Genomic DNA, 12,268 nt, shown 5'->3' on the forward strand with positions numbered 1-12,268 from the left:
TCTATCCCCGTGCTGTACCTGTCTTGGGAGTGTTTGATGGAGACAGTGTAGAGGCAGCTTTACTCTGTATCTAACCCCGTGCTGTACCTGTCCTGGGAGTGTTTGATGGGGACAGTACAGAGGGAGCTTTACTCTGTATCTAATCCCGTGCTGTACCTGTCCTGGGTGTGATTGATGAGGGGTAGTGTAGGGGGAGCTTTACTCTGTATCTAACCCCGTGCTGTACCTGTCCTGGGAGTGTTTGATGGGGACAGTGTAGAGGGAGCTTTACTCTGTATCTAACCCCGTGCTGTACCTGTCCTGGGAGTGTTTGATGGGGACAGTGTAGAGGGAGTTTTACTCTCTATCGAACCCCGTGCTGTACCTGTCCTGGGAGTGTTTGATGGGGACAGTGTAGAGGGAGCTTTACTCTGTATCTAACCCCGTGCTGTACCTGTCCTGGGAGTGTTTGATGGGGACAGTGTAGAGGGAGCTTTACTCTGTATCTAATCCCGTGCCGTACCTGTCCTGGGAGTGTTTGATGAGGGGCAGTGTAGGGGGGAGATATTTAAAGAGTGCCGGTCCCTCTTACCTTTTGTGTTGGTCCAGGAGGTCCTTATCGGTGATCAGCACTTTGAGATCTTTCAGGTCCTGCAGAAACTCTCTGTCCAGGTCAACATCCATATCATCGACCATACAATCTGCAAAGGATGAGATTGGCACCAGTGAGCACGTGCTCCCCGCGTAGAGCACAGCTCTCCGAGTGGGGCGCATGGTGGGAGAAACTGCACCCCGGACAATGGGAGGGGCCGATGTGACAGGGTTAAAACGCCGGGACCAGCTTAATCGGGACTGAACACAGATCTTTGTTTCCACAATCAATTTTTGACGCACACATTTGTACCTCACTGGAGTCAGTCATCCCTATTCATACCGAACTTCAAAACACAGCCCTGCCAGATAGGACAAGCTGTGAGCCGTTACTGTACACACTGCCTTCGACTGATGTCCGTGGGAAGCCAACACGTGTAGAATCAAGGGGCGCAACCCGAGCCATCGCGTTTCTCAGCTTCTGCAGCAGAGTGAAAGCAACACCCGCGGTCACAGCTGTGAGTCGGTGGCATTCACTCGGTCCTCTCGGCTCGAAGTCAGAGGTTACAGGTCAGAGTCCCACACCAGGGTCACGAACGCATAATCCAGCTCGACAGTCCCACTGCCGCGCTGTCCAAGGGCCTGGCTGGAGTCTGCACGTCCTCCCCGTGTCTGTGTGGGTTTCCTCCGGGTGCTCCGGTTTCCTCCCACAGTCCAAAGATGTGCAGGTTAGGTGGGTTGGCCAATGCGCGGGGTTAAGGGGATAGGGCGGAGAGTGCGCCCAGGTAGAGTGCTCTTTCGGAGGGTGGGTGCAGACTCGATGGGCCGAATGGACTCCTTCTGCACTGGAGGGATTCTCTGGTCAGGACTGAGGGAGTGCCGGACTGTCAGAGGGTCAGTACTGAGGGAGTGCTGCACTGTCAGAGGGTCAGTACTGAGGGAGTGCCGCACTGTCAGAGGGTCAGTACTGAGGGAGTGCTGCACTGTCAGAGGGTCAGTACTCAGGGAGTGCCGCACTGTCAGAGGGTCAGTACTGAGGGAGTGCTGCACTGTCAGAGGGTCAGTACTGAGGGAGTGCTGCACTGTCAGAGGGTCAGTACTGAGGGAGTGCTGCACTGTCAGAGGGTCAGTACTCAGGGAGTGCCGCACTGTCAGAGGGTCAGTACTGAGGGAGTGCTGCACTGTCAGAGGGTCAGTACTGAGGGAGTGCTGCACTGTCAGAGGGTCAGTACTGAGGGAGTGCCGGACTGTCAGAGGGTCAGTACTGAGGGAGTGCTGCACTGTCAGAGGGTCAGTACTGAGGGAGTACCGCACTGTCAGAGGGTCAATACTGAGGGAGTGCTGCACTGTCAGTGGGTCAGTACTGAGGTGGTGCTACACAGTCAGAGGGTCAGTACTGAGGGAGTGCTGCACTGTCAGAGGGTCAGTACTGAGGGAGTGCTGCACTGTCAGAGAGTCAGTACTGAGGGAGTGCTGCACTGTCAGAGGGTCAGTACTGAGGGAGTGCTGCACTGTCTGAGGGTCAGTACTGAGGGAGTGCCGCACTGTCAGTGGGTCAGTACTGAGGGAGTGCTGCACTAAGACTAGAACTGGGGGAACACAGTTCAAAAATAATGGGTCTCCCAGTTAAGATGGAGATGAGGAGAAGTGTATTTTCTCAGAGGGTGGCGGGTCTCTGGGACACTCTCCTGTGGAGTGCAGTGGAGGCTGTGGGTCAGTAATGAGGGAGAGCTGCACTGATCTGACTGAGTGGCGGGCAGGCTCGAATGGCCTCCTCCTGTTCACATGCAGATACACCCGGGCGTGGAAGGTACTGTCAGGAGGACCGAAGCCCCCCCCCCGAACCGCCCACCCGCACACTCGATTCCCTACCCTGCGGACGGCTGCCAGCACCGAGATGATAAACGGTGCCCGAGGTACGGCCCCCGCCCTTGCCCGCTGTCCCAGGTCAGGGGCGCCCGCACTCACCCACAGCTCCGAGCGTCCAGTTGTGAATCAGCTGCTCGGCGCAGCTCGCAAAGTCCTCGAAGGTCAGGTAGTGCAGCTTCTTCTTGCCGGTCTCAAACCGGTTGTTGGCGAAAAAGACGATGGCCGCGTAATCACTGCGAGGGGGGGGGTAAAAACACTGTGAAAAGAAACTAAACAAGGACTGTAACCACTCCAACCCCTCCACCACTCCCCACACCGACCAAACACCTCGAGCAGGCAGGCCCAAGGTCGCTCCCCAGCTCCTACCCCCTCAGATGTCTCGGGGGGGGGGGGGGGGGGGGGGGGGGGGGGGGGGGGGGGGGGGCGGCCGGCGGATTCCTCCCTGCGCCAACATGCCATGCCCAATGGGATTGCAAGCGTGGGCGCGGGCAGCGGGTTAACGATGGCAGTTTCGCAAAGGGCAAGGACAGTAACCGAGGAGAGGAGAGGGGGCCTTTCAGAACGCCAGTGAGGCTGGAGGCCCCGAGGGAAAACACTGACTATTCCATAGAACCCACACAATTCCTACAGTGCCGAAGGAGGCCATTCAGCCCATCGAGTCTGCCTACTCCCCTGTAACCCCACCTAACCTGCAGGTCTTTGGACTGTGGGAGGAAACCGGAGCACCCGGAGGAAACCCACGCACACACACGGGGAGGACGTGCAGGACTCCGCACAGACAGTGACCCAAGCCGGGAATCGAACACAGGTCACTGGTGCTGTGAGGCAGCAGTGCTAACCGCTGTGCCGCCGTGCCGCCCTAACTGAGCACGGGAACAGGCCATTCAGCCCTTCCCGCCCGTGCTGGCCCAGAAAGTGCCATCCAGCCGAGTTCCGCATTCCAGCTCCTGGTTCCTAGTCCTGTCGGGTTTGGGTAGTTTGAGTGGAACTTCCTCTGCCTCTATCACCCTGGTGCGTTGCCGATCCCCACCGCCCTTTGGGTAACGACTCCCCGCGAATCCTTCCAACCAATTTCCCCAAATCTATGCTCACACGGATCCTGGGCCTCTCTGCTCAGGGAAACGGGCGCTTTCTGCCACCCCCCCCTCTTAGCCTGCTCTGCCCCAAAGCAAGCATCCCCGGCCCATCCGACCTTTCCTCGACGCGGGACGTCGCCAGCCCGGGGCAACGTTCTTGTAAAGTTGGGTGGTCCTCTCCGTTTCAAAGGGCTCAGGGGAGGGTTCGTGGCGGGGAGAGGGATAGTTCTGGTGGATACGGTGAGCTCGGAGAGGGCATGGGGATAACTGAGAGAGGGATGCTGGATCAGATGGTGAGGCGGGCGCCGGTTTGGGAGGGAGGGTGGGAGGACGCAGCGGAGGGGGTCTCAATCTCGGTGACAATGGTCCGGGGCAGGGGGGGGGGGGGGGCTCCTCGCGCTCGTTGCTGAAGCTGCGGGGGTGTGGGGGTGAGGTAGAAGGTGGCGGTGGCATAGTCACTGGACTAGAAATCCAGGGTAATGCTCAGGGGCCGCTGGTTCGAATCCCACAGACGGTGAAACGTGAATTCAATACAAATCTGGAATTAAAAGTCGAAAGGTGGCCTTGAAACCCACTGTTTCACTGTAATCTCGTTCACTAATGTCCCCTTTAGGGGAAAGGGAAATCTGCCGTCTGGCCTACATGTGACTCCAGACCCCCCCCCCCCCCCCCCCCCCCCCCCCCCCCCACACACACACGCGGCAATGTGGCCAACTCTTAACTTCCCCCCTCTGAGATGGGCCCCGAGCGAGACACTCGGTTTAAGGGGGCAATTAGCGTTGGGTTCAAGGGGGCGATTCGGGTTGGGCGACAAGCGCGACCACAGCCCCATGGACGAACCGAAAAATAAAAAGTTGACAGGACGGGGAAAAGGTGGGAGGCGCTTGGCAAGGGTTGGGTAACATTGCTGCCCAGAAAGATCCAAGAATAGTGAGCGACTGCAGTGGAGGAGATGTGGGCAGGTTCCATCCACATCTGGCCGGGGGGAGGGTGGAGGGAGATGGCTCGACGCAGCTGTGGGCCAGATGTGCTCTCTTTGAATTTGAGGGGGTTGGGGGGGGGGGGGAAGGTGAGAGCAGACCAATTAAAACACGCAGGTGAGTCTCGCTTCTGGAGGAAGCAGCAGCGGGGGAGCGTGGGCTGGCAGCGGTACAGACATTCGCTTCACACAGCACACTCCAAGGAGACACTGCTAAAGCCCAATGTGACTGGCTCCATTTTATCGCTCGCTCTCTATATCCCATAATCCCCCGAGAGACCAAAAACCTGTCTCTCCCACAGCCTTAAATATATTCAGAGATGGAGAACCCACAACCCCCTGGGGAGAGAATTTCAAAGGTTCACAAAACCTTTAGAGAAGAAATTTCTCATCAGCTCAGCTCCAAAATGGCCGACTCCTTCCCCGAGTGAAAACATTTCTCCTCATCTCGGTCCTTAAATTGCCGACTCCTTCCCCGAGTGAAGAAATTTCTCCTCATCTCGGTCCCCCAAAATGGCCGACCCCTTCGGCAAGTGAAGACATTTCTCATCGTCTCAGTCCCAAAATGGCCGACTCCTTCGGCAAGTGAAGACATTTCTCATCATCTCAGTCCCCAAAATTGCCGACTCTTTCCGAGTGAAGAAATTTCTCCTCATCTCGGTTCCCAAAATGGCCGACTCCTTCCCCGAGTGAAGACATTTCTCATTTTGGTCCCCAAAATGGCCGACTCCTTCCCCGAGTGAAGACATTTCTCATCTTGTTCCCCAAAATGGCCGACTCCTTCCCCGAGTGAAGAAATTTCTCCTCATCTCGGTCCCCAAAATGGCCGACCCCTTCGGCAAGTGAAGACATTTCTCATCATCTCAGGCCCAAAATGGACGACTCCTTCCCCGAGTGAAGAAATTTCTCTTCATCTCAGTCCCCAAAATTGCCGACTCTTTCCGAGTGAAGAAATTTCTCCTCATCTCGGTTCCCAAAATGGCCGACTCCTTCCCCGAGTGAAGACATTTCTCATTTCGGTCCCCAAAATGGCCGACTCCTTCCCCGAGTGAAGACATTTCTCATCTTGTTCCCCAAAATGGCCGACTCCTTCCCCGAGTTAAAACATTTCTCCTCAGCTCGGTCCCCAAAATGGCCGACTTCTTCCCCGGGTGAAGAAAGTCCTCCTCACCTCGGTCCCCAAAATGGCCGACTTCTTCCCCGGGTGAAGAAAGTCCTCCTCACCTCGGTCCCCAAAATGGCCGACTTCTTCCCCGGGTGAAGAAAGTCCTCCTCACCTCGGTCCCCAAAATGGCCGACTTCTTCCCCGAGTGAAATGATCGGCCCCCTTATCCTGAGACTTTGCTCCCTCCCGCCCCGTTTTAGATTCCCTGACCACCGGGGAACAATCTCTCAGCCTCCACCCGATCCAAAATCCCTTCAGAATCCGGGCGGTCTCAATGAGATCGCCTCTCATTCTTCTAAACTGCTGAGAATAAAACTATCCTGCTGTTAGTGCTCCGCTGGCAAATCCGAGGGCGCTTGTGCTGAGGCTGAGGGATCCCTCTCGCCATACATGGCGAGGCTAAAAGAACCTGCAACCAGGGCCCACACTGGAAACAAGACGATAGACTGGAGGCCCAGTCTGTGATATTGAACTACCTTAACGTACTAGCACAATCTCATTTGAGTAAAAAAACAGTCTCGATAGAGCAGCTTTGGGCTGCAGCCTAGGGGTCTTTGACCTATATTTAGCACGAGTGCGTAGCTGGATACAAGACCCCGCATGAAAATCGCATGGGCCAAGACCCCAATACATTGCCAACTTTCCCCTCTCCCGCCCCTTGTCCTGTCAACCATCTCCAGGTACACTCCCTCTCCTGTGTGACCAATATCTATTGCCCATCCCTAGTTGCCCCTCGAGAAGGTGGTGGGTGAGCCGCCATCTTGAACCCGCAGCAGTCCCCGTGTGGTGTAGGTACACCCACAGTGCTGTTAGGGAGTGAGTTCCCAGGATTTTGACCCCGGCCACAGTGAAGGAACGGCCGATATATTTCCAAGTCGGGATGGCGAGCGGCTCGGAGCGGGGGGGGGGAGCTTGCAGGCGGTGGTGTTCCCCGTGCGTCTGCTGCTGCCCTCGTCCTTCTGGACAGTAAAGGTGGCGGGTTTGAGAGCTATAACTGCTGGTAGCCAGTGGGGACTCATCTGCATTTATCTGATAGAGCCCTCACTCCTGTTCTTGGACTGGGATGTATGATATTTGATGGGAGGGCTTTGTGGCAGTGTGAAGTTTGCGCCCCTCCCTCTGCTGAGCCAGGAACTCCCGGTTCGAGACCCATCCCTCACTTGACGTCCAAGAAAGGTGCGTTCATAACCCGCAAAATTCATCCGGCTCACTCCACTGGCAGCCGATAAGAGCTGGAGAGATTCTCCATCAGCCACGTGACGTCCAAAGATGTGCAGGTTAGGTGGAGTTACGGGGATAGGGTGTGGGGGAGCGGGCCTAGGCAGGGTGTCTTTCAGAGGGCCGGTGCGGACGCGATGGGCCGAATAGCCTTCTCCTGCGCTGTAGGGATTCTGCGGAACGAGCGCGGGAGTCTCCGCCATCAGTGTGTGCTTGAGTTCAAGCAAATTGTTTTGAAGGCAGAGCCCAGGAGGGGAAACCTCCCTCTCGCAATGTCGGGCGTCTCCTCGGGACACAGCAACAGCACAGGTATCATGTCCCCAGCACCGGCAACCTCTCCTCCTGAATCAAGGAGAAATGGGAGGAGGAAGGGGGCGGGAGAGATAGGTTGGGGAGTGTGGAGCAAGGCGATGGGTAGGGTGAATTCGACATCCGCGTCTGCGAGGATGAGTCCGTTACAGTTTAAGGTGAGGGTGCACATGACTCGGGCGGGGATGAGTGTGAGAAGTGCGAGCGGAGGCCAGCAAACCAAGGACGTATGTTGTGGGGGCCGCGAGAAGCTGGAGAAATTCTGGGCGGAGTGTTCGTGACGTTAGCGAAGGTTGTGCGGGTAGAGGCCGGGTCGGACCCTACGGCGGCGATTTTTGGGGGTATCGGAAAGGCCGGAGCTGATGGAGGGGAGGGAGGCCGATGTCGTGGCCTTCGCCTCTCTGGTTGCCCGGCGACGAAGAATCTTGCTGGAACGGCGGTCAGCATTGCCACCGGGGGTGACGGCCTGGCTGGGGGACCTGTACGACTTCCTCCGGGGGCCGAAGAAGATTAAGATTGAATTGAGGGGATCAGCGGAGGGCTTTGAGACACGGTGCGGATTGTTCGCGACCATATTCGAGGAATTGTTCATCGTTAGCAGGTGGAGGGTGGTGGGGGTAAAAGGGGGAAAACTTAAACAGACTGTAAAATTGTGACATGAGGAGAACGCTCCCCAGATTATTTAGATTTTTGAATATGTTTGGAATAGAATACGTTAAAATAAAACGTCTCCTGCTGTGTCAAGGAGGGAAGAGGTGTTTTACCCGGCCAGCCTGTCCGAAAGTAGGAAGTTCTGCTGGATGTTCTCCACCAGTGGCCCTTTCATCTCCTCGACCACCTTAAACACGCGTTTGAAATTGTCGAACTGGGAGAGAGAGGAAGAGAGGGAGAGAGAGAGGAAAAATGATGACCCGCCCTGTAACAGTACCAAGATTAAACACGCACCTCAACACACTGTCGATCTGTTCCCACCCTCGGCAACTTCACCCAACTGCCATTCCCCCCCCCCCAAACGGCATTCCCCAGCATGGGACTACCTCAATACCGGCCTGTCCTGTTACAGCTTCCAAGGCTCCATGTCTGCACAGAATGTTACACAGAATATTACATCAACAGAAACAAGCCATTCGGCCCATCCGCTCCACACGCACCTCTTCATCTCACTCTCATCTCCATATCCTCTCTCCCTCGCACGTTTATCCAGCTTCCTCCCCGATCATTGTGTCAACACTATTCACCTCGAGGATTCCCATTGGGAGCGAGTCCCACATTCTCCCCCACTCCCTGTTGGAGCGAGTCCCATATTCTCCCCACTCCCTGTGGGAGCGAGTTCCACATTCTCCCTCACTCCCTGTGGGAGCGAGTCCCACATTCTCCCCACTCCCTGTGGGAGCGAATTCCACATTCTCCCCCATTCCCTGTGGGAGCAAGTCCCACATTCTCCCCACTCCCTGTGGGAGCGAGTCCCACATTCTCCCCACTCCCTGTGGGAGCGAATTCCACATTCTCCCCCATTCCCTGTGGGAGCAAGTCCCACATTCTCCCCACTTCCTGTGGGAGCGAGTCCCACATTCTCCCCACTCCCTGTGGGAGCGAATTCCACATTCTCCCCCACTCCCTGTGGGAGCGAGTTCCACATTCTCCCCCACTCCCTGTGGGAGCGAGTCCCATATTCTCCCCACTCCCTGTGGGAGCGAGTTCCACATTCTCCCTCACTCCCTGTGGGAGCGAGTCCCACATTCTCCCCACTCCCTGTGGGAGCGAATTCCACATTCTCCCCCATTCCCTGTGGGAGCAAGTCCCACATTCTCCCCACTCCCTGTGGGAGCGAGTCCCACATTTCTCCCCACTCCCTGTGGGAGCAAATTCCACATTCTCCCCCATTCCCTGTGGGAGCAAGTCCCACATTCTCCCCACTTCCTGTGGGAGCGAGTCCCACATTCTCCCCACTCCCTGTGGGAGCGAATTCCACATTCTCCCCCACTCCCTGTGGGAGCGAGTTCCACATTCTCCCCCACTCCCTGTGGGAGCGAGTTCCACATTCTCCCCCACTACCTGTGGGAGCGAGTCCCACATTCTCCCCCACTCCCTGTGGGAGCGAGTCCCACATTCTCCCCCACTCCCCGTGGGAGCGAGTCCCACATTCTCCCCCACTCCCTGTGGGAGCGAGTCCCACATTCTCCCCCACTCCCTGTGGGAGCGAGTCCCACATTCTCCCCACTCCCTGTGGGAGCGAGTCCCACATTCTCCCCCACTCCCTGTGGGAGCGAGTCCCACATTCTCCCCACTCCCTGTGGGAGCGAGTCCCACATTCTCCCCCGCTCCCTGTGGGAGCGAGTCCCACATTCTCCCCACTCCCTGTGGGAGCGAGTCCCACATTCTCCCCCGCTCCCTGTGTGAGCGAGTCCCACATTCTCCCCAACTCCCTGTGGGAGCGAGTCCCACATTCTCCCCCGCTCCCTGTGTGAGCGAGTCCCACATTCTCCCCAACTCCCTGTGGGAGCGAGTCCCACATTCTCCCCCACTCCCTGTGGGAGCGAGTCCCACATTCTCCCCCACTCCCTGTGGGAGCGAGTCCCATATTCTCCCCACTCCCTGTGGGAGCGAGTTCCACATTCTCCCTCACTCCCTGTGGGAGCGAGTCCCACATTCTCCCCACTCCCTGTGGGAGCGAATTCCACATTCTCCCCCATTCCCTGTGGGAGCAAGTCCCACATTCTCCCCACTCCCTGTGGGAGCGAGTCCCACATTCTCCCCACTCCCTGTGGGAGCGAATTCCACATTCTCCCCCACTCCCTGTGGGAGCGAGTTCCACATTCTCCCCCACTCCCTGTGGGAGCGAGTTCCACATTCTCCCCCACTACCTGTGGGAGCGAGTCCCACATTCTCCCCCACTCCCTGTGGGAGCGAGTCCCACATTCTCCCCCACTCCCTGTGGGAGCGAGTCCCACATTCTCCCCACTCCCTGTGGGAGCGAGTCCCACATTCTCCCCCACTCCCTGTGGGAGCGAGTCCCACATTCTCCCCACTCCCTGTGGGAGCGAGTCCCACATTCTCCCCACTCCCTGTGGGAGCGAGTCCCACATTCTCCCCCACTCCCTGTGGGAGCGAGTCCCACATTCTCCCCACTCCCTGTGGGAGCGAGTCCCACATTCTCCCCCGCTCCCTGTGTGAGCGAGTCCCACATTCTCCCCAACTCCCTGTGGGAGCGAGTCCCACATTCTCCCCCGCTCCCTGTGTGAGCGAGTCCCACATTCTCCCCAACTCCCTGTGGGAGCGAGTCCCACATTCTCCCCCACTCCCTGTGGGAGCGAGTCCCACATTCTCCCCCACTCCCTGTGGGAGCGAGTCCCATATTCTCCCCACTCCCTGTGGGAGCGAGTTCCACATTCTCCCTCACTCCCTGTGGGAGCGAGTCCCACATTCTCCCCACTCCCTGTGGGAGCGAATTCCACATTCTCCCCCATTCCCTGTGGGAGCAAGTCCCACATTCTCCCCACTCCCTGTGGGAGCGAGTCCCACATTCTCCCCACTCCCTGTGGGAGCGAATTCCACATTCTCCCCCACTCCCTGTGGGAGCGAGTTCCACATTCTCCCCCACTCCCTGTGGGAGCGAGTTCCACATTCTCCCCCACTACCTGTGGGAGCGAGTCCCACATTCTCCCCCACTCCCTGTGGGAGCGAGTCCCACATTCTCCCCCACTCCCTGTGGGAGCGAGTCCCACATTCTCCCCCACTCCCCGTGGGAGCGAGTCCCACATTCTCCCCCACTCCCTGTGGGAGCGAGTCCCACATTCTCCCCCACTCCCTGTGGGAGCGAGTCCCACATTCTCCCCGCTCCCTGTGGGAGCGAGTCCCACATTCTCCCCCACTCCCTGTGGGAGCGAGTCCCACATTCTCCCCACTCCCTGTGGGAGCGAGTCCCACATTCTCCCCCGCTCCCTGTGTGAGCGAGTCCCACATTCTCCCCAACTCCCTGTGGGAGCGAGTCCCACATTCTCCCCCGCTCCCTGTGTGAGCGAGTCCCACATTCTCCCCAACTCCCTGTGGGAGCGAGTCCCACATTCTCCCCACTCCCCGTGGGAGCGAGTCCCACATTCTCCCTACTCCCTGTTTCTCCTGAATTCCCTTGTTCTGGGATACCAAAAGAGTGGAACATCTTCACAACGCTGACCCTGCCGAGTCCCCGTTCATTAATTTAAATTCCTCTATCAGGTCACCCCCTCAGCCGTCTCCGCAGAGCTGCAACTTGTTAGCAAATCCCCCCGTGACCTCGTGCATCTTCTCCCACCTCTTTACCCCCATCCCCCAGGATCTCTCTGCCCCATCACCTCTGGCTGCTTCTGTATTTGCCACTTCCATCAATCGATCATTGTAATAATAATAATCTTTCGTAGTGTCACAAGCAGGCTTACATTAACGCTGCAATGAACTTACTGTGAAAATCCCCTCGTCGCCACATTCCGGCGCCTGTTCGGGGACACGGAGGGAGAATTCAGAATGTCCGATTCGCCCAACAAGCACGTCTTTCGGGACTTGTGGGAGGAAACCGGAGCACCCGGAGGAAACCCACGCTGACACGGGGAGGACGTGCAGACTCCGCACAGACAGTGGCACAAGCCGGGAATCGAACCCGGGTCCCTGGCGCTGTGAGGCAGCAGAGCTAACCGCTGCGCTACCGTGCCGCCCATGGCGCCCGTGCCTCGGGGGGGGGGGGGGGGTGCCCCTAAGCTTTGGGATTTCCTCCCGAAACCTCACCCTCTGCCTCCCCTCCTTTAATTCGTTCTTCAGAACCAACCCCTCTGACCAGGATTTTGACGCCGGCCGTTAAATACCTCCGAACATGGCTCGGGGTGGTGCTGCGTTTTATAACCCTCCCGTGAAACGTCTTGGGGAATGGTGATACAAACGTAACCTGTCGTTGATAAGTGATAATCTCTCAGGTCTGTCGTTGTCCTGTTTGGACCCGAGTCCAGTGAGCGAAGTGCGACTTAACCCAACCCAGGCTCGGCGTTTAAATTATCCACATATCTTCAAAGAGGGCAAGGGGTTCCTCAACAAGGCCCAGCTCAGCACGGTGAC

At 57.5% G+C, this 12,268-nt stretch overlaps 2 protein-coding genes across 2 annotated transcripts in view; one reads left to right on the forward strand and one right to left on the reverse strand.

Moving 5' to 3' along the window:
* Positions 1-12,268, forward strand: part of LOC140400210 (neurexin-2-like) — a 2,085,493-nt gene that overhangs the window by 182,858 nt on the left and 1,890,367 nt on the right. The gene's annotated exons all lie outside the window — the stretch shown is intronic.
* LOC140399948 (acidic fibroblast growth factor intracellular-binding protein-like) overlaps positions 1-12,268 on the reverse strand; it is a 28,673-nt gene that overhangs the window by 11,725 nt on the left and 4,680 nt on the right. Inside the window, 3 exon segments of the mRNA XM_072489436.1 lie at positions 572-680; positions 2,539-2,672; positions 7,951-8,051. Coding sequence (XP_072345537.1) covers positions 572-680; positions 2,539-2,672; positions 7,951-8,051 — 344 coding nt within the window.

The sequence above is a fragment of the Scyliorhinus torazame genome, chromosome 24 (assembly GCF_047496885.1).
Source record: "Scyliorhinus torazame isolate Kashiwa2021f chromosome 24, sScyTor2.1, whole genome shotgun sequence".
Lineage (NCBI taxonomy): Eukaryota > Metazoa > Chordata > Chondrichthyes > Carcharhiniformes > Scyliorhinidae > Scyliorhinus > Scyliorhinus torazame.